This window comes from Acomys russatus, chromosome 1 (assembly GCF_903995435.1).
Source record: "Acomys russatus chromosome 1, mAcoRus1.1, whole genome shotgun sequence".
Taxonomy (NCBI): Eukaryota; Metazoa; Chordata; class Mammalia; order Rodentia; family Muridae; genus Acomys; species Acomys russatus.
The window spans coordinates 14,822,810-14,845,609 of NC_067137.1; the positions used below are offsets into that span (position 1 = coordinate 14,822,810).

At 41.0% G+C, this 22,800-nt stretch overlaps 1 protein-coding gene across 1 annotated transcript in view; it reads left to right on the top strand.

The window, feature by feature from the left end:
* The window catches only part of Prkd3 (protein kinase D3), a 65,979-nt gene extending 45,202 nt beyond the window's left edge, over positions 1–20,777 (top strand). Inside the window, exons 10-19 of the mRNA XM_051166080.1 lie at positions 2,920–2,997; positions 4,025–4,301; positions 7,027–7,079; positions 9,131–9,203; positions 11,308–11,414; positions 13,988–14,149; positions 14,676–14,774; positions 17,286–17,553; positions 19,745–19,830; positions 20,558–20,777. Coding sequence (XP_051022037.1) covers positions 2,920–2,997; positions 4,025–4,301; positions 7,027–7,079; positions 9,131–9,203; positions 11,308–11,414; positions 13,988–14,149; positions 14,676–14,774; positions 17,286–17,553; positions 19,745–19,830; positions 20,558–20,731 — 1,377 coding nt within the window. The 3' untranslated portion in view covers positions 20,732–20,777. The remainder of the gene's footprint in view (positions 1–2,919; positions 2,998–4,024; positions 4,302–7,026; positions 7,080–9,130; positions 9,204–11,307; positions 11,415–13,987; positions 14,150–14,675; positions 14,775–17,285; positions 17,554–19,744; positions 19,831–20,557) is intronic.
* Positions 20,778–22,800: the final 2,023 nt, after the last annotated feature.

Consider the following 22,800-nt stretch of genomic DNA (forward strand, 5'->3'; position numbering starts at 1 on the left):
ATATGAACAGTCATCTGTAGTAAGGTAGGAAGCGGTTGTCTTATGTGTATAAGCAGTGTAAATGGACATACTGTCTTTGGATCAGTATAGCAGAGAGCAGGAACCATACAGTCATAACAGGACAGCAGAGGAAGACTCAGCTTAATGGCGTAGCTAAGCATGCTGGCTCCAAGCTTCGCCCTTGTAAGTCTGTTAGGACTGCAAGCATGGCACAGCTACTTATTTTTCTTTATGCCTCAGTTTCTTGTCTATAAAGTCTGCATAGTGGTAGTGACTTTTCCTACATCCAAACGAGCTGATATATATGGGAAGAACTCATGGCAGTGCTCGGCATGTAGCAGGCAGTCAGTGAGTATCAGAAGCCATTAAGATGTGAATAGTCTCTAGTGAGCTGTTTAAGAGTGACAAGTTAGATAGCCGTAGTGTGCAGACCTCCTCGCAGAAGTCCCTTTCTGCAGAGGATGGCAGTTAACACAGAAAATGACAGCTGGTCAAACTGCAGAGTAAGTTTCTGCGGAGTGCTCAGCTGCAATGAGACAGCCATGTCATACCTCCTCTCCCCAAGGCTCAGGACCCCTGTGAACGCAGGCACAAAGATTGTAAGAGCCAGAGTTGGCGAGGACCGGAGTGAAACAGTCTCTTTGGGACAGGACAAGACAGCTGTGCTCATCAACTCAGCAGCTGTAGCTACCTGCAAGATCAAGCCAGTCACCACTGCATAGGGGAGGGCCTCAGAAGCCCCTGTTCTACCTGAGGGCTTCTGGGGAGAGAAAGTTGATCTTCTTTCAGGATAAGGCTCCTAGTCAGCCATACACCATGACCCCATACCCAGGAATTTATGAGCGGCACCAATGGGACTCTGGATTATTTTTAAGTTTGGGGGTGGGGGTGAGATCAAGGCAGAGTTAGGGGGAAGAAGGGGGTGAAATGATCAAAATACATTGTATGCATCTATAAAATGCTCAAAAAGAATAAAAATATTTGAAAACATATGAAGTGTTTAATATGTTCAGCTGGTTTCAGTAAAGTTTTATATGGCAACAGCAGTACAGATCTGTTTACAATCCATGTCCTTTCAACTGGAACTTAAAAGAAATATACACATATTTGAGACGTTAGTGGGTGTGTCTCATGGTGGATAATTCAGTAAGTAGTCTGTGGGTAACTAAATAGCCATTTGGAGGAAAAAATGACTCTAACATAAATCACACTTCACATGTAACAAAACTAAATGAATCAACGACTTAAACAGTTTCAGGTTAAACCCGTAGAAGAAACGTTGGAACAGTGATTTTATAAAGACTCCTTGTTGGGGATAGGTGATAAATGAACCAATCTCATGAAAGAAATTCTGTAGTTGGCAAACCAAAAACAAGACAAATGACAAATCGGGAAAACATTTCACCTCATACTTTAAGTAAGAGCTAATCAAGAATATGTGAATAAAGCCAACAAATTGATAGTAAAAAAAAAAAAAAAAGGCCACTGTACAGTTAAAAAAAAGCAATTTTATATGAAAAGAGAGATCACAGAAAAGGAAATAAAATTACTTTTATACATAAAGTGTGGTTTTGTTTATAATAAAAGGATTATCACCTTTGACTTGCATTGACATAATAGGTGTTTATTTTTTTTCTTTTTGGTACATCAAAATCAAAAAGTTTAGAAAGAGTCTAAGTAACGTTTGGATTGTGATCCTTTGGGAGGTCAATTGACCCTTTCACAGGGGTCACCTAAGAAGATCAGAAAACACTGATATTCACAATTCATAACAATAGCAAAATTACAGTTATGAAATAGTAACAAAAATAATTTTATGGTTGGGAGTCACCACAACATGAGGAACTGTAGTAATGGGTCACATCATTAGGAAGGTTGAAACCACTGAGCTAAGTAGTCACCTCTGTGTTGTAGATAGGACTGTAAATTAGGTCATCTTATTTAACACTACCAAAACCATCTTTTGGTATCTTTTTTAAGTTTTTCTATACTTTTGAGAATTTCATATATGCATACAGTGAAATATCATATCTATTCCATTTGTTCCCATTGCCCCCAACACATCACCCTTTCAACTTCTTGTCTTTCTTGTGTGTATGATAACCACTAAATCACGTTAACAAGTACTACCCATAAATACCTGGGCATTTGGCCACAGTGCCCAGGATGTAAGCTGTCACTGGCCACCTCCTCAAAAGGCAAAGGAGTCTCCTTCCCCCAGCAACTGTCCCCTGCTAGTGGCTCCTTGTGAAGGGGTGAGACCTGAAGATCAGCTACTCTGAGCATGCCAGGGCTTTGTCTGGCTTGGTCTTGTATAGGTAGCACAGCTGCTGTGAGTACATGATCGCAACTATGTCGTTCCCTGAAAGTGGCATCTCCCAGCGCCCCTCCTCATCCTCTGGCTCTTTCTGCCACCTGTGTAATGCTGCCTAAGCCCTGGTGGTGATGGGGTAAATATCAATATCCCGTTTAGGACTGAGCGCCGAGTCTTACATTCTCAGTACATTGAACAGTTATGTGTCTCCGCTGACTGCTGACCGTGACAAAAACCCTCTCTCCTAACAAGTGCAGCCTGGGTCTGTCAGCTCCTTGAGCGTGAGGAGTTACAGAAGGCTGGGCTGGGCCGTGGTTGGGGCCTGAGGTCTTGCCTGCCAGTGTTTGGGGAGTAGCTCTGTTTATCTCTTGACAGCATCTAGAAATTCAGCATATAAGTAAACTGCATAAAACCGAACAACATACTTGGGTTATGTATGGAATGGGGGACTGATACTTTTTACTAGATTTCCTTTTTATATTTTGAAAAACTTAAACCTTGATATTTAAGCCCACTCAATAGAGGAATGGATATTAAAAGAAAATTGCCACTATTTTGGAAGGAGTAACTTTTTAACCAGGTTTTCTGACTTCTGTTTTTAATAGAGAAAGAGGCATTATTGGAGGCTTGACAGCAAATGTCTAACATTGTTTCAAAATGAATCTGGTTCAAAATATTATAAGGTAAGGATTTTCCATATTAAAAAATGTTAAAATGTTATGATATTGTACTTTCTAGTTTCAGTAAAATTTTACATGGTTAACTTCATTTTTATGTGAGTGTACTTATTATGACTGCCTAATATAGTGCACAGAGGTTATTGTTAAGTCTTTGTTGAAGCAGCTGTCCTCTACTTCCGTTTCACATACACACATACATATACACCACACACAAACACACACAAAATGAATTGTCTATGTTTTTGGACTAAACATTAAATAATAATTTAGGCCAGTGTATAGACTAGAAGGAATGCTTAACCAACCCTACTGGCTCAGGATTCTTTTTCTATTGGTTTTTGGGGGGTTGGGGGGGATTTTTATGATTTATTTAGTGTTCTACCTGCATGTATGTCTGTGAGGGTGTCAGCTCCCCTGGAGTTGGAATTACAGACAGTTGTGAGCTACCATGTGGATGCTGGGAATTGAACCCAGGTCCTCTGGGAGAGCCTGGCGCTCACTGTTTTGGATAGACTAGCTGGCCAGTGAGCTCTCTGAGATCTGAGATCCGTCTGTCCCTGCCTAACACCTGGGACCTGACAGGTCCTCCTGCCTGCATAGCAGGTACTTTACACATTTCCCATGCCCTGAGTCTCTAACACTCCATGATCTGCCTCTGGCATTGCTGGACAATCAGATCTTTTAAGACAGACATTCCATAATACTTGGCTGTGTAATCCATATGCTGTATACTATGTTGGTCTTACTGGCATTCATAAAAATCTTTGATTCTTTAGTGTATTTAAAAATAAAAACAAGGGGCTAGAGAGATGGTTCAGTGGTTAAGAACACTGTCTATCCAGAGGTCCTGTGTTCAATTCCCAACAACCACATGGTGGTTTATAACCATCTATACTGGGATCTGATGCCCTCTTCTGGGATGTAGATGTACATGAAGACAGAGCACTCATATATGTAAATTAGATCTTAATAAATTAATAACAACAAATATGTATTCATAGTTTTTCAATGCTCAACTTTTTTACTGCAGGAAATTCCACTTTCAGAAATTCTCCGCATATCTTCGCCACAAGATTTCACTAGCATTTCACAAGGCAGTAACCCACACTGTTTTGAAATCATCACTGATACCGTGGTATACTTTGTTGGTGAGAACAATGGGAGCAGCTCTCCTAATCCTGTTCTCGCTGCCACTGGAGTCGGACTTGATGTAGCGCAGAGCTGGGAAAAGGCAATCCGGCAGGCCCTCATGCCTGTTACTCCTCAAGCAAGTGTTTGCACTTCTCCAGGCCAAGGAAAAGACCACAGTAAGTAGAAGCTTCTTGGTGGCTTCTCTTTGTTTTATGCATTTGTAGATATATTTGTGTGGTGTGCTTTGCATTTTTAATGCTTAAGTTTTGTTTTTAATAGCCAGTACCACTAGTTAATACTTTATAGATTTGTGCTGGGTGCCATCATATATGCATACATCTGTGTTATTTCATGCAGTTGCTTCATACATTATGTTAGGCCTAAAACTAAAATCCAAAAGAGAAATAAAAGCTCTTCAGGCGGATATGATACATTATGGATGTATCATGCATATGCAATGCAGTATAGAGATAAAATAAGGAATGTTTTACTGTAGACCCAGATATGGAAAGCAGAGACTTCATAAAAGAAAAAAAAAAATGATTTGTAATTCAGACTGCAGTCAAGGGTTGGCTAAGCAGAGATAAATAAAATGGTAGAAGAGGTGGTCCTGCCTTGGTTGGGAAAACAGGTACAATCAGAAGGATGAAGTGATCGTACCTCTTTGATGCTCAGTATGACCTGAGGAAGGTGGGTAGATGGATGGTTAACAGTGTTTAAGTCCTGAGGAGTTTTAGACAGAATTAGCACTTAATCAAAACTAAGAACCCTTTCTCCAGAAATAATAGAGACATATGTGCATACATTTTACTTTAATTTCCAAAGGCTTAGTTAAAAGTCTCTGAGGTAGAATCCTAGAGGGAAGAGGGAAGATCATGGAGAGTTAGACACAGTGCTGTTGCTCATGTTTCTATGTGATCTTGGACTCCAGAGTTCCCTCATCTAAAGTGGGAAGAAGAATAAATGCATGTAATGTACTTGGCATGGTGCCTGAAACTTAAGTGACAGTCCTGTTTTGTTGCTCTGGCTGGCTGTACAACAACCAGTATGGAACCAATGGAATTAAAATTGGATGGATCTGAATAAAGGAGGCCATTGAAAGAAAATAAAAAGATGAAACTAGGAAACAAAACACTTGAAAGGCAATGGCAGGCCCGGTAATTCTGTTGGTGTGCCTTTTCTTGATCATTATTTAAATGTCCAAAGTACTTACAGGGTGTGGTGGTATGTTCCTCTAATTCCAGAACTACTGGAGGTCGAGGGAGGTGGGTGTCTTGAGTTTAAGGCAACATGGCCTTCATAGAGAGTTCCAGGCCAGCCTGGGTTACATAGTGAGACTGTGTCCCTAAAAAAATAGAAAATTTGAATTACTTAATATAATTTTGAATTGGCTTAATGTTTTTAAATAGAATTCCTTTCTCCGATGAATATAAGAGGAGAGTATCAGGTCCTTTTCTGTTATTCTCTGATCCCTTGAGACAGTCTCTCACGAAAACAGGGGCTAGCCATCCCGCTCGATTGACTGGCCAGCAAGCTCCCATAATCCTCCTGTCTCTGCATCTACAGAGCTGTATATGGCCACACTTGGCTTTTTTACATAAGTGCTGGGGATTGAACTCAGATCCAAGCCTCTTGCCCACTGAGCCACCCCCCAACCTGTGCTACTCGTTTAAGATGAAGAATTTGCTTATATTAGTGAGTCTTACTTTTTGAATATGTAGAGTTGTTTCAGAAGCTTCATATTTTGTTTCTTTGGGTTGTCTTAAAGGTATTTTGATCTTTAATAACTGTTCTGCTTTATTTCTTTTTTTTTTTCTTATTAGTTTCTTTGTTTACCACAGTAATTCATCAAAACTTTGTAGAAATGTGTCATTTGAATTGAGGAAGCCCTTGAGACATATGAAAAGTCTATCCCCGTCCCAGCCCTGTCTCTGCCTCAGGAAGCTACTGTTAGTAATTTGATATAGATGTCTTAGCTGAGGGAGAACCGGGGAGGAGAGGAGCCTAACCAACTGCTACATTGTTTTATTTTTCCTTTTACAAAAAATAGGGTCGTATACTCTGGAATCTTTTTCATAAACTTTTTTTTACCTACTCTCTAATATATAAAAGGTATATTTCAGTACCGCTGTTTAAATTTATCTAATTTAAACTTATGAAAGTTATGAGTGCTTTTTAAAAAACTGTACATGGGTGTTTTGCCTGTAAGCCTGTCCATGCACCACGTATGTGAATGATGCCCTTGGAGCCAGAAGAGTATGTCGTGTCCCCTAGGACTAGAGTTACAGATGGTTGGGTACTGGGACTCAAACCCAGGTCCTCTACAAGAACGGCCAGTATTCTTAACCACTGAGCGATGGGTCCTGGCACATGCCTTTTGTGTTTTAAAGCAATATAAGCAGCATATAGATATAAATACTACAGTCTTCACTTCCCAGCCTACGTCACTCACTCATCAGAAGTAACATTTTTAGTTTTAATTCAGACACTCCTACTCTACAACTTGTTTGTTTGTTTGTTTGTTTGTTTGTTTTTCTTTTGCTCCTGGCAGTGCTGGTAATTGAATCTGGGGCCTCAAACTTCATACATAGCAGGCAGATGCTCTAACACTGAGCCATGCCAGCAGCTGCCCTTAGGAGGACATCATGGCTAATTTTCTGACTCAGTAGTCACAGATCTATGTTGTTGATTAGCTAGAGTATTATTTTGGGTAGATGTGTCATATTTTATTTACTCAGTTTTTGTTGATGAATTAGTATTATATATACCATTTTAATATATTGTCTATATTGATGTAAATTTTAATCTTGATAAGCTATGGATTTTCATGTCAGTAAATAATGTTAAGGCATGTGGTAACAATTTTGTGTTTTTCTCATATTTCATTCTTATGTTTTACAGAAGATCTGGCTACCAGTATCTCCGTATCTAACTGTCAGGTTCAGGAGAATGTGGTAAGTAATAATTCTATCCCTTATGTGCAGACCGGATAATTAAAATAGGGGAATGAATGTGAAAATCTTACCACATGTACTGAGCAGTTGCTGAGCTAAGACACTAAGCTAAACTTCATAGTGATGCTGTCCCTAAGCAGTTCTGCTTTAAGAGAGAAGCTAGGGTAGATTTTGCTTCATCATAAAAATGGGAATTTCTTCACTTCAGAGGGGGGCATGAGAATATTGCCCAGTGATCTACAGAGGGAACTTTCTACAGAGCAGTACACCTGAGTGCGGCTCCTTTTCCTGTAAAGGGCCAGATGCTAAACAGTTACGTGGCAGGGAACCCAGCTTTCCGACTGTGGCAAATACCTACACAAGCAAGAGCATGACTGTTGTAATAACTTCATGGTCACTGGAATTTGAATTTCAAGTAATATTCACATATCACAAATTATTCCTTTGATTTGTCCAGTCATTTTAAGAACTTAACCACCATGGATCAAGAGCCCTAGAGAAAGCCAAGGCCACACTTTGCTACCTTTTGGATCAGATTGAAAGAAACAAATGAATATACTAGAAAATGTTTCTATATTGTTCTCTGATAAAAATATCTCTTTCACCTGGAGTTTCAAGCAATTACAGTTTTCTAACATCAGTTTGGGGCTTTCTAAGATTGAACAGAGCATGAGTGTCAGGAAGAGACAGCAAGCTCCAGGAGGTATAACCCTGTGTCTCGTGTCCTGGTGATGGCTAAAAGAGATTCCATATTGAGGAAAGAAAGGGGAATCCCAGGAGCATGGTAGGAAACCTCTACATGACCCATGAAGCCGTGGCTAAGGAGAAGAAAGAGCCCACTTTGGCCTCAACTATCTTGAAAAGCCCATGTCTAATTTGATTCGAACCAAAATGTGGTCACTTAAATTAAAATATGGTTGAGATTGATAAGCATATACACATGATTCTTACAACCTTTAAGGTCTTCATTACAACTTAGCATGTATGTACATACATGTCCATTGGTCTTTGTTTCAAGGCTGAAGCTTTGGATCTGATAAATGGGCTTATACTCATCTTTCTTCAGTCATACCCGTAATGCAGTTCTGGCACAACACACTCTGGGATTTAGGTCTCTTATTTTCTGTGTAGGTCTAAATGCACATGTATACGGAAAACTCAGGCATCATTCCTGCTGAGCACCTTCCACTGTGCTGGGGGAGGGGGTGTTTGGGGCGCACTAAGTAGTGTAGGCATGCTCATTTACCAGCACATCTCATCTCCCTGCACGGGAATTGGAGAGATGCAACATGCATATCTTTTTTAAAGTAGGTTCTGGACTCAATCTGAGCTCCTTGTACAGCAAGCACTTTACCGGCTGAGCTGTAACCCTAGCCTGAGGGGGTTGTGGTGGTTGTTGTTGTAAGTCCAGATAGCAGTCTCTATTTTGGTAAAACTTTGTTTTTATTATTTTCTTAATTCTTTTTATAGATCACTACTAAATATGATATTTGTTTTCAATTGAAAATGGTTTTTTAAATTTTTTAATATGTTTTTTATTTATGTATTTATTTTATGTATGAGTGCTCTATCTGCATGTACACCTGCATGCCAGAAGAGGGCATTAGAGGGTATAGATGGGTGTGTGCCACCATGTGGTTGCTGAGGATTGAACTCAGGACCTCTGGATAAGTAGACAGTGCTCTTAACTGCAGAGCAACCTCTCCAGCCCTATTTGTTTTTAATTTTATTTTTGAGGCAGATTTTACTGGGTAGACCAGGGTGGCCTTGAACTCGCAGATGTGCCTGCGTCTGCCTGGGAGGAGTGCTACGACTAATGGTATATGCTACCACATCCAGCTCCTCCTAAAGGTCTCCTTAAATAATAAGTTATATTTGCATATTCAATCATCATATAAGATCGGGCTATGAAGCCTGTGCTTCATGAAATATTTTGTGCTTTATAAAATTTTTCGACTCTGACATGAAAATTAAACCGTGTGTAAGTATTTGAGTTAGAGACACTGACGGTCTTAAGTGGAGAAAGCTGACCTTGCTTGCTTTCTTGACAGGATATCAGCAGCGTTTACCAGATCTTTGCAGACGAGGTGCTCGGTTCTGGCCAGTTTGGCATTGTTTATGGAGGTAAATGATTATAGCCTTTTATATACATATTTTCTAAATTGAAAATTTTAGGACAGCTGGCATTCTTTTAGTTCACAGTTCTGTCAAGTGTCCTTTTTCTCTAAGGCTGGTTTGCATCCTCTAAATAAATTTCTTTTCGCTAAGACCAAGTTTCCCTTCATTTCAGTTCCAAAATTCTAGTAGTAACAGAATCAGGAAATTATTTTACAGTAGTCTTTATCTCTTCTTGTAGCTCATTCATAAAGATGTGTTTGTGTTGGGTGTGTGGACTGGCCACTGGAGTGTGCTTCCCACTAGTTTCCAATGCAAAGGCAGCGTTCACCTTCAGTGACTGGATATTCTACCAGGTCAGAACACCTGGACCCTATTCTGCTCTGTGCTTAAGAATACTGATGAAACCTATTTTGCTTCTGTGTCTCAAAATCTTTTTTTTTTTTTTTCTTTCTTTCTTTCTTTTTTGGTTATTTGAGACAGGGTTTCTTTACGTATGTAGCCCTGGCTGTCCCAGACTTGTTCTGTAGACCAGGCTGGCTTCGAACTCACAGAGATCTGCCTGTGTCTGCCTCCTGAATGCTAGGCTTAAAGGCGTGTACCACCACACCCCAGCTTGTGTCTCAAAATCTTGCCATCTCCTTATTGAAAGTGATAAAGTGAATTGCACTCATAGACTTACAAGAATTAATTAAAACTCATGTGTATATGAAAGAGTTCCATATGCTGTAATCCAAGACAGAATGCCAAGCCCTTGCTTCCTCTTTCATTCCTACTCTTCTTTCATACCGCTCTTGGAGTGAACCTTACAGAAAATCAGCATCTGAGCTTATCGTTTGGACGTACAGACTGTGCCCGTTGTTCTTGGAGTAAGCCAGCTACAGTGTCTTCTTGTCTGTGTAACCTCCATTCTAATTGTAGTTAGTGTTTTATATCTTCCTGTCATACTTGTATGCTTCCGTATTGTACCTCTGCTCCTTCTCCATCCCTTGTTCCTCTAGTGAACATTGGTGTCCAGGCTTATCTGAAGGGCTTTCTCTAATGCAGTGGTTCTCAGCCTTCCTGATGCTGCGACCCCTAAATACAGTTCCTCATGGTGTTGAGAACCCCGACCATGCAGCTATTTTTGTTGCTCCTTCAGAACTGTAATTTTGCTACTGTTAAGAATTATAATGTAATTATCTGGTATGCAGGTGGTCTTAAGTGACCCCTATGAAAAGGTCATTGGACAGCGCCCAAAGGGTTGTGACCTGCAAACAAGTTGAGAACCACTGCTCTAATGTGTTTTCTTCCCGTCCTATCTCTCCACTAACAAGCAGATTGTGCTTCCTTGGTGCTCCTGCGACACAGTGGGCATCCTCCTGCCACAGCGCCTGTAACTCTTTGTGGTTCTCTCATCTTCCTACTGAACTTCCAGGGACGCCTTAGAGGTGTCTGTGTTTTCTTGTATTCCAAGTATGTGTTGCTGTGCCTCACCCAGAACACGTGTAGGTTTTACACACGCATGGTATCTGTGGTTTGCAGCAACTTCAGATGTGTTCGCTTTACCTCTGGAAGACCTCCTGCAGGAAGAGACCATGGTCTGAAGTACTGCTGCCATCTTACCAGACACGCCCTGTTTGTCTAGTCTTTTAAAGTAGCCCAATTGTTAGTGTGGTGTCCACAAAACAGTTGTGAATGATTTTCAAGTTAGTAGATTGGCAGAGAACAAGTCACATGCGTGTTAGATGGAGCTAACAAATAAGTGTACCTGCTGTGGTCACCTCTTAAGCTGGAGCATTTAAGCAGGGAGATAATGCTGCCTACTTGTTTTATACCTAGGACATGAAGGTCTGGAGCTTGAGGGTATACTGTAGATGATCACTCTGCTGACCTGGGGAACCTAGAATAAGATTCACTAGTATAGCATTTCCATCTTGGCAGTCTCTGAAGACTCGCCACGGCACTTAAAAGCTGTCACTTACTACCATGGTCTGTTACTTCGCAGCAAGCAGGTTCATGAAGACGTTACACCATTTCAGGTCATGAAACTGCCTTCAGTCTGTAGACAACTTCCCAATGGAGCTTTCTGTTACATGTGAGCTGCCGGTTTAATTATTTTCCTCTTTAACAGGGAAGCACAGAAAGACTGGAAGGGACGTGGCTATTAAAGTCATCGATAAGATGAGATTCCCCACAAAGCAAGAGAGTCAACTGCGGAACGAAGTGGCTATTTTACAGGTAAAAAGTCAAAATGGCTTACATAGGCTTGGATTTTGATTGATGGGACTTTGGATGAGTATTTTAGATGATGCAGACAAGGATAGGTTTAGAGGTTTGTTTTGAACTTTTGAATTTAATGATGCAAGTCTTTTTTAAACATTAGGATAATGTTTAAAAGTTTAAAGGAACTGTTATTATTTTATTCTGTAATACCACTTTGTCTAGAACCTTTTTTCCCAAGAGAAAGGTCTAAAAATAAAGAAAAAATTCAGTTACTTCTGCTGTATTTTTATGTTATTGTTTTGTTCATCAAATTCTCATAAATAATGTGAATATACTAATTACCATACAACTAAACATTGATTTTAAAAAGTGTGCCTTTTAACTGTAATGTGGTGTTCTGTTAGTTCAGAGTTCCTCATATTGTATTACTTCATTAAAAGTTTGGTGGTGTTTACTTTGGTTTGGTTGGGATTTTTATTGTTCTGGTTTTATTGAGCCAAGGTTTATTGTGTAGCCCAAGATAATCTCATCTCATAGTGATTCCAGCTTTAAGTCTCCTGAGTTCTGGAGTGCAGGTGTCACCACCATGCTTACTCTATTAAAGTCTATTTTACAGATGCTAGCAAAATGTAAATCACATAAAATAAAGTGCTATAGTTTTCTTTCAATCTAATGTTTTTATCTCTTTTGGAAGTTACTGTCTAGAAGATAAAAAATTGGCTTGATCGTTCTATCTTCTGAATCTTGTAAATAATAATATGCAAATACCCATCGTATGGCTTTTGCGTGCTATTTAAGAAATATCCACGTAATAGTTAATGCTCTTAGCCCTCCATCTACTTCTATGAGAGTGGTACAGCTGACTGCACCTAAGATTCTTAGACAGAAAGCAAAGGTCAGTGACCCATGTTTTAGCCTTACTATGGCTGGCAAATAACAATCACTTCATGTTTTCAGAGGAATGACAAAAATTTCTGATCTGTTAGCCCCCAGGTTCATATGAAGCCTACTTCCAGCAAAGCTAACTTTATGTAGAATACTAATAGCATTTATATAGGTTCTGAATGTGAGTGTGTTGTTGGTGTTTTCTCATTGAATTTTAAAATCTTGCTGTTCAACTAATATGTAGAACAATAAACATAAGCATCTTTATCTAAGGATTAATTTGGCTTTGGCTTTGATCACAGACAGAGCCCTAGACTGAGTATTGAACTTCAGAATCTTTAGTTAATACACATAGTGAATTCTGGTTGTTTGTATATGTGTTACAATTAGGTGTTTTAGGATGTCTCCAGATACACTGTTTTCAAAAATTTTTTTTGGAGGATAGAGAGAGAGAGAGGGTGTGTGTGTCTGTCTGTCTGTCTGTCTGTCTGTCTGTCTGTCTGTCTATGCCTGTGCATCTGTAAAATGGTCACTTTAGGTATTCCTTGACAGTCTGTAAACTCAACAATATTTATATATTTACATGGTTTAAAGATGAACTTTAATATTCCTCAAGTGAGAACTTGTACCACAAATACTTTGTGAAACAAAATTGTCACATCATACCTTATTTATTGATATTGATTCTATAGATTTAGTCAGGGAACATTTACATTCTAGCCACTCTTCCATGTGTAACTTGTCTCTCTCTCTCTCTCTCTCTCTCTCTCTCTCTCTCTCTCTCTCTCTCTCTCTCTCTCTCTCTCTCTCTCTCTCTCTCTCTCTCTCTTTCTCTCTCTCTCTCTCTCACACACACACACACACAATAAGGAAGGGAGAAGAAAGAAAATACTACAGTAAGTGTGGTGTCAGGTCTGTGTGGGAGGTAGGAGGAGGTGTGTAGTGAAGTGAGCGGCCTGAGCTGAAACACAGAAACATCCTGAGAAGAAGACAGAATGGAAGACAGACAGTCTCCCTTCAGTGACTCTCCTTCCCAGCACACAGCTGGGAAAGAGTACCTGTGGTTTTATCTTATATGCTTTTAGTTTCTTTTCTAAACTTTTTTATTCTTTATTATTATTGCATATATATATGCAAAGTTATAAGTACAATCTGCTGGCTTCATTTAGTCTTGCTCATGTGTACGTATGTTAGTGCTCACCACTTGGGATTGGAGTTATCTGGGCTCACTCCTGGAGCAGACTGATCCTCCCCCTCACAGAAGTCAGTATTTACCTTTAGCGGTTTATTTATGGGTAGGCCTTTTGAGTTCTCTGCCATCCATGGCGGCATGTCACCTCTTTAGGCAACCATTTTACTGAATTGCACAGATGTAGCTTCTCTGTCCTATATAGACACTGTCTCGCCACAGGCTTCCTGGTCTTCTGGCTCTTGTACATATTCTGAACCTTCAGTGTGTTGTGCTGTAGGTGTGTCAGTGGGTATTGAGTACCCCATGGTCAGTTGATCTCTGCATTTGACTAGTTATGCCTTTCTGTAATGGCCTCTGTCTGATGCAAAAAGAAGCTTCTGTGAGGGGGTGAGAGTAAACTAGTTTTTCTATACTGTACTCATGTAATCATTGCAGCGTTTCACATGGTTTCATGGTCAGACTAGTTCTTTCCTGAAGTTGACCACCCAAATACCCTGCCACTTCTCTTCAGAATCTGCACCATCCTGGGATTGTAAATCTGGAATGTATGTTTGAAACCCCAGAACGAGTCTTTGTAGTGATGGAAAAACTTCACGGAGATATGTTGGAAATGATTCTGTCCAGTGAAAAAAGTCGACTTCCAGAGCGAATTACTAAATTCATGGTCACACAGGTATTACAACTCTACCTTGAAACTAGATAATTGAACAACACCCTTTTTATATATTCAGAAACTTAAGGATTGGTAGCCTTAATACAAGTGAAACAATAATACTTATAGCTACATTTTGATTAACTGTAGTGGCGTTTGGAAGTTATTATACAATTCAAGAAGTCTCAGTGGGTTTTAGCTGATTTTCTGGGTTTTAAAAGCCTTTTGAAAGGGTAGGATCACTTTTAAATTTTATTTTATTTTTATTTTATTTGTATGAGTGCTTTGCCTGCATGTATGTATGTGTGCAGCATGTGTACATGGTGCCTGTGGAGGTCAGAAGAGGTCATAGGAACTGCAGTTAAAACAGTTAAGCTGCCTTGAAGGCACAGGGAACTGAACCCAGCCCTCTGCAAGAAGAGCTCCATGCATCTCTCCGGGCCTTCGGCTAGCATGTGAAGTAGTGACGTTCATTGTGGGGTTCTCATGCCTGTTTGTCATCATACTTTGCTCTCAGCTGCTCCTCTCAAAACCTTTCTCCTTACAGATACTTGTTGCCTTGAGGAACCTACATTTTAAGAATATTGTGCACTGTGATTTAAAGCCCGAAAATGTGCTGCTTGCATCAGCAGAGCCATTTCCTCAGGTGAGACACTCTCCAGAACCTGATTAAGAACCGTTCTGACCGGGCGTGGTGGCGCACGCCTTTAATCCCAGCACTCGGGAGGCAGAGGCAGGCAGATCGCTGTGAGTTCGAGGCCAGCCTGGTCTACAAAGTGAGTCCAGAATGGCCAAGGCTACACAGAGAAACCCTGTCTCGAAAAAAAAAAAAAAAAAAAAAAGAAAGAAAGAAATATAAATTTACACTCCTTCATTGCTGGTGGGAATGCAAACTAGTACAGCCACTTTGGAAATCTATCTGGTGCTATCTCAGAAAACTGGGAATAGGGCTTCCTCAAGACCCAGCTATTCCACTCCTTGGAATATACCCAGAAGATGCTCCAGCACACAACAAAAAAATTTGCTCAGCCATGTTCATAGCAGCCTTATTCATAATAGCCAGAACATGGAAACAGCCTAAGTGTCCCTCAGTAGAAGAGTGGATAAAGAAACTGTGGTACATATACACTATGGAATACTACTCAGCTATTAAAAACAAGGAATTCCTGAAATTTGTGGATAAATGGATTGAGCTAGAAATGATCATAATGAGTGAGTTAACCCAGAAGCAGAAAGAATCAAATGGTATATACTCACTTATATCTGCATACTAGCCCAAGGGGCATGTCCCACGAAAGCCTTCACTTACCAGGAAACTGGGACAGAGGGGAAGGCATCCTATTGGGACTCTAAATGAGAGACGCATGGGAGAATAGCAAAATAAAAAGATACAGAGGGTCCTAGAAATCTACAAGTAGAACAATATGATAGGCAGATTTGGGCCCAGGGGTCCCGCTCAAACTAAGGCACCAGCCAAGGACAATACAGGAGGTAAACTTTAAACCCCTACTCAGATCTAGCCAATGGTCAGAATATTCTCCACAGTTGAGTGGAGAGTGTGATATGACTTTCTCACGTACTATGGTGCCTCACATTTGACCATGTCCCCTGGAGGGGGAGACCTGGTGGCACTCAGAGGAAGGACAGCAGGTAGCCACGAAGAGATTTGATACCCTATGAGAATATATAGGGGGACGTAATCCCCCTCAGGAACAGTCATAGGGGAGGGGAATAATGGGAAAATGGGGGGGGGAGGAATGGGAGGATACAAGGGATGGGATAAACATTGAGATGTAACAAGAATAAATTAATAAAAAATTAAAAATTTAAAAATTTAAAAAAAAAAAAAAGAACCGTTCTGACGAATGACGTCTGCACGGTACCCTCCCAAATCAAAGCCCAGCTCTGAGTGCACACCACTGTCGTTTCTAACTGCCAGTTGGAGTCAGCAGCTAAGCCACTAAAATTCGGGCTTTATTATTATATTGCTGCTGTTCATTAAAACTTTTTCAGATTTAAATAGGTCTCAAGGAACAAAATTTTGGAGTGGGGGCAGGGCATGATTCTGATTATGTATATGTGGCTCACAACCACACATTTTGTTATGCCCTTCAAATATCTGAAGAGGGAAGTCACAAGATTCAGCTATGACACTGCATGTTTTATTTATAAGACATGTATCATGACATATACTAGAAACACCTCCTGGAGCTGTTTGCACTGTGGCTCTGTAGACACTACATCCCTTCTCTCTTGGTTTACAGTAATACTTTTCCTAAGTCGAGTCAGTCAGATCACTTCTTCTCAGAAGTACTTGGCATTTGCCTGTTAGGCATACCTATAATGATTAATAACCAAATCTAACATAATCTAAAATGATGCAGCAAGAGAAGTGTCCTGGCCTCAGCCAAGCCTGTCATACTTCCTGAGCAGTCTTCCTGAGGAGAACACAGTCGTGGTTATGGTGACCTTATTCAACCCTAAACCATCTGGAGTGACTAGTTCCATCAGCATAGAAAGCACTCAGTCCTCATAGCTTTTCAACTGGTCACATTATCATCTATAAGCCTTGTTTTACTTACCTGCTAATATGTAGCACCCTTGGCAGTAGATAGTTTAAGTAAAATGGAGGATGCTTTGAAATACTGTAGCTTATTTTTCAGGCAGCAGAACATGTATTGAGTCCTTTTGTGTGTCTAGATTCTGAGAGGACCCTGAGGGTTCAAAACTGAAACACAGTTCTTACATACAGAGAATAGAAGGTCAGCACCCTCCATCCATCTCATCAAAACTACAGAGCGGCGTGCTTGCTCCGCGAGGTGGACAGGTTACATTCTGGAAGAGAAAGTGCAAACCTTTCTTTAAATAAGTGCTAGGCTAGCTCTTCATCCTACTGAGGTATCACAGAGCTGCAGCTGTCTCTGCCTGCCTCTGGGGAAGTTTCCCCGTCTACAGCTGTCTCTGCCTGCCTCTGGGTCAGTGGTGTTTCAGTTTCCCCGTCTACAGCTGTCTCTGCCTGCCTCTGGGTCAGTGGTGTTTCAGTTTCCCCGTCTACAGCTGTCTTGTGTATAGTCAGTACCACTGGTTAAGTGCATTGAGCATATCTAGGGACAGGTATTGATTCATAATTGATAAGTTTTACATATTCTATTTCTAGGTGAAGTTGTGTGACTTTGGGTTTGCCCGCATCATTGGTGAGAAGTCGTTCCGGAGGTCAGTGGTGGGAACTCCAGCCTACTTGGCCCCCGAGGTTCTCAGGAGCAAAGGTTACAACCGTTCTCTAGATATGTGGTCAGTGGGCGTCATCGTCTATGTGAGCCTCAGCGGCACGTTTCCGTTCAATGAAGATGAAGACATAAATGACCAGATCCAAAATGCTGCGTTTATGTACCCACCGAACCCATGGCGAGAGATCTCCAGTGAAGGTAAAAATGAATTCATTACAGATTCACACCGTAAGTCTAAAATCTTTGTGATTACAAATAATCTTGTCTCTATCTCCCTCACTCGTTGCCAGTCTTTGAGCACTCTATTGTATTTTCATCAGTGTTATTGTTGTCGTCATCATCTTTTCATTTTTGGCATAGGGCTCACTTTGTAGCTCTTCCTGGCCTCAAACTGCCTGCCACTGCCTTCCAAGTACTAGGATTAAAGATGTGCAACACTTTGCAAGGCCAAGCACTCTACTGTTAAACTGTTTTGTCTCTATTTTTCTTACATTTTTTAGACATGGCAGTAACTCAGGCCCCAACAGCCTCCTCCAGAAACTACTTTAGTACCTTCTCACCTGTGCTGCCACTAGTCTCTTCTCTAGTTAATAGTCACTGCTACTAGATCATGTGCAGGAACCAGTTATTTCACCCAGTTGGCTTCCCTTTAACCACAGCAGGTATAGGCTTCTGGGACGGCCCTTGCTAAGCACCCTCCAGCCTCACCTCCTACTTCTTACACAAACTTAGTTGCATACCTTTCTTAAACTCTTTTCTGCATCTTGCTTAGGTGTCCTGCCAACAACCCCTCCTCCTCACTACTACAATCCTTCAAAGACCTGTGTGAATACCCCTTCTCTAAGCTATTCAGATCTGCTTATGCTAACAGTTGGACATTTTTTTCTTAAGGATATGGTTTGATAATTGATTATCCCAATCTTCAGAACAGCACTGTGAACTCCTTGACTTAGACAATTTTAGTTCATGCACTTACACCAAGAATGAGCTTTTCTATCTGCAGCTCATGTCTTCAGTTCTGATCGCTTACCAGGAAGCTTCCTGCTACAGTTTTTAGTTTGTAATGCATGTCAAGCATGAGTCAGGGCCCTCGGCATACTAGTATGCCACTGGTATGTATACTGCTCCCAGTAGCATGGAGGTTTCAGAGCTTTATACAAGACCTTTCCTCAGGGAAAAGGAATGAAGTTGGTATTCTTTAAATAGCGGTGGAATATGCCAACCTTGGTAAACAGTTGCTTAGATACGGTAGAAGGACCGAGGACTATCACAGGCAGGTCTAGCCAGTCCTCAGAATGAGTAGGTCTTCTTACTTTCCCATGCCTGCTGGGCCAGATGACAGCTTGAAAAGCATCCCACTAACCTGAGAAGACTGTCAGAAGCAGCAGTCTGCCAGTTTCACCTATAACAGAAAAGCTGAGGTCCACTAGGAGGTTGTGATCTTCAAAGCTGTCTCAGAGATCTAAAGGCAGTGTGGCCCACAGGCCGCTCCTGTCATCTGCTTGACCATTCCTGATTCTTACTCAGAAGGTGGGATGAAACAGTTCCTGAAATTGATGCAGATAGTGAACACTGTCGAGAGAATAGGTGTGGGTTTGAAAAATTTGAAACACGGAAGCTAATAACATACTTAGGGAAAGAAAGCCTTTGCAGGTTGGGACAAGGCTTGCATGTCATTATTCCAAATGTGCCTTATAGCCTGTGGTCAATATGGACTTTTGTGATTGCAGTGCTTCAATTTCTCTAAACAACTGAGTAAATGTGCTGAGTTGTCACTATAGATACCAAATCACCCCGACCCTGTTTGCTAAAACCTGCACAGTGTGAACTTTTGTTAGTGTCACTACTTCATTCCAACTGTATTTAATGAAGAGGAGTGACTTCTGCCACTTTTTCAAACCAAGTCAGGGAAGAGAGAGCATTGTGGTGTCAGTGGAAATTACCTGGAGCCAGAGCCTGTTCTGTTCACCCTCAAATAACAGTAATGAATACTTAGCACCTGTACGCTAAGCACACTCTAGGCTTTTACAGTAAGCTCATTTCATCTTCTCAGCAATTACAGTGTGAGGATGAGGAAATCAAGGTACTGCATAGTTTAGAAACAGTTCGTGTCACACTGTGGTATGGCATACATGAGCTGAGCCATCTGGCTCAGTGTACCTATGTAACCCGCACTCTGCCTGCCTCCTTAGTAACATAAAAGGTCGGCATCCGTCTTTACTACAGGAAGCATCCATGGTCACTTGTGTATGCTAAGTTCTAAATGCTAAAGAAGCAGAAATCCCTCCATGCCGTCTTTATGTGGGTCAACCTGCCCTCCTGCAGGTAGGGTCACAGTTTGGGTTCCATACCCCTAAACTCATGTATCTAATTTTGCCTTTTCATCTAGCAATTGATTTGATAAACAACTTGCTTCAAGTGAAGATGAGAAAACGTTACAGTGTTGACAAATCTCTTAGTCATCCTTGGCTACAGGTAAAAAAAAAAAAGTATTCTACATCTTAGCCTCCTATGAGCTTGTCTTTGCTAGTGAACCCACTGTAAAAGCAGTCGGTTCAGCACATTTCTTGGGATAACCTAGGCCCTGTTTAGTCATTATCTGTGCTATGACTCCAGCCTCTGGAAGTTGTGTAGCTGATCACTCAAGTCAGTATTGACAGGCAGTGAGCAGAAACAGTAAAAAAAAAAAAAAAAAAATTTTTTTTAAGGTTGTCATGGCATACTGTTCAATATATTTTATTTTAAATGCTCTCTAAAAGGTTTGTTTGTGTTTGGTCTGATTCATCTGTGAGTTATTACAGAGATTTGTCCCAAGACAGAAATTCACACGCAGAGAAGCTATACACTGTTTTATAGGAACATCAAACAGATGCACCCTGGGTTCAGTGCTTAGTGAGTTAAGCAGGTCACAGATTCTGCGCTGTCCCTGCTTTGAACAGTAAATGTATGCCTCCAGCTGCACAGAGCAATTCTTCATGATTACTATTAGCTAGCTTAAACACCTCAGAGAATTTTCCAGAAATTAGTTCCTTTCCTTTACTAGAGACTTCAGATTTTAAGAACTACTTTTAACGTTGATAACTTAAAATACTACAATGAGAACTTAGGAATAAGTTGTCAGTTGTGTAACTAAGATTATAAACAAAAGGAGGGTCTGGCAGTATCTTGTCTTTTATGGTTCATAATCATTTTCTTTTTGTAGGACTATCAGACTTGGCTTGACCTCAGAGAATTTGAAACTCGCATTGGAGAACGTTACATTACACACGAAAGTGATGACGCTCGCTGGGAAATACATGCATACACACACAACCTCGAATACCCAAAGCATTTCATTATGGCTCCCAATCCAGATGATATGGAGGAAGATCCTTAATTATCAGTGAAGAAGCGTTCTATTTCATGAGCAGATATTTGGCTGCATCAGACAGAGTCATGAGGAGAGATAGGATGACTTGGTGGCACCAATACTGTAGCTCATGATTAGTAGGTACATGAAGGGAAAATGAGCAATAAAAGCACATCCAGAAATCAAAATGAAACTTGCTACAAATTTTTATAGCATAAGCAATAACTGGTTCTGTCATTTTTCTTAATCCTTCACATTAGCACTTAATTTGTCCTTTGCTGTTACTATATCTTTTGTTTTAAAAGCCTACGACTGTCTAGTGACTGCTTATAAGGCTGATTACTCAACACGTTTGTAGTTAAGCAGTAACTATGAGGCTAGCAATATATGGTTTGCTGTAAGGACTTTTAATATTTGTCTACTGTTGGAGGCATCGATTGTTTCTGGGTCCCTATAAACGGAACACTGTACTGCTGACCTTTTGGGGATGTATCTTTAAATAAAATTGTCACATTTTGTATGTTGCAGTAGCCACTAGGATAACTGGACAATTAGTGTTACAAAGTGGATAGAAATAGCTGCTCATCGCCCAGCTCTGCCGCTAAACACGGATGTTCTCAGTTCACACTATCAGTATGCGTGCTGTATGCCACCAGTCAGTGGGCACAGCTCTGCATTTAACTATACAGTTTACCCTAACCTGGGGTTGGATAATTTATAGGCAAAATTAGATACATTCTAAAAAGGAAAGTTAATACAAAGTAAGTGTCACTATACAACAAGCATTATCTTTTCCCCCTTTTTTTTTTTTTTGGTATTTTGAGACAGGGTTTCTCTATATAGCCTTGGCTGTCCTGGACTCACTTTGTAGACCAGGCTGGCCTGGAACTCACAGAGATCCACATGCCTCTGCCTCCCTGAGTGTTGGGATTAAAGGTGTGCGCCACCACGCCCAGTAGCATTCTTTTTCTTTTCTTTTTTCTTTTTTTTAAACCAGTAAACCTGAAGTGGTTTCTACATGGTGTTCTTAATTGTTACCCTACAACCTTGACCATGATTCCAATTCAAAGAGGAAGGATGTATATTGCAGCTAGATGGAGTTCGGGCCCTGCTGCTGGTTGCTGACATAGATTAAATTGAGCAGGGACAGCCGGCCAGGTAGTATACTTCTGAACCCAAGTAGCAATGATAGGTTTTAGCTGCACTGTGTGGGTCTCTAACCTGTGATACTGCTGCAAAGCTAAGTTGCCACCTACCTTCACGGTCAGTTGTAGAGCAGTATACAAGAGGTTGACAAACTGCAATCTTGAACACTCATTGGGGGCTTTCTCAAACTGCAAACTCCCAACAGGCCCAGTGACCACCAGGAGTCTGCCCCCCCCCCCCCCCCCCGTGATGTATTGTCCAAAGGCTAGCACTGTTGCATATTCATCAAGTCCTGGCTGTGGAAAATCTAAACCCTGGTAAAGCACAAAGAGTCATAACAATCCCAGTTGACATTTTGAACTCTGTTTGTTGCCACAACAATCCTACCTGGAGTGACGCCGGAGGGGCGGGGGAGGTGGGTGTGAAAGCTTCTCCAATCTGATGGAACAACTGCTCAAAATCTGCACCTGATCTCTGGACATTATACCAATGCCCTCTTAGATAGTCCCACCCACATATTATTTGTCTTGAGTAATGTCAAGGGTATCCACCATGGTTTCATGCGAGGCTGTGAGCAAGATTTTCCATACTTTTGCATTGATGTTCCTGCCACTGGTTATGACAGCCACTGCTAGGACCACAAGATTGCTTGCAAAGTTCCTAGCTACTGCGACTTCTTGTGTGTGCAACACCAAGGTCAGCAGCAGAGCAAGCACAGCACTGTTTTGTGCTCCTGGGCCTCTAGGCTCACTGGCCTGGCCTGTTGGTACATCGGGTGTGATGTACTGCACAAGTGCCCAGATGTAGTTCTCCCGCCGCAGTTTGTGGGAGAACGTCATCAGTTATATTGCCAGGCCCTCTAGTCTGTGCACAGTGATGCCCCAAGTACTGCATCCAAGTTTCCCAGTGATTCGAATGGAAGGTGATATTTCCGTTAACTGGTTGAACAC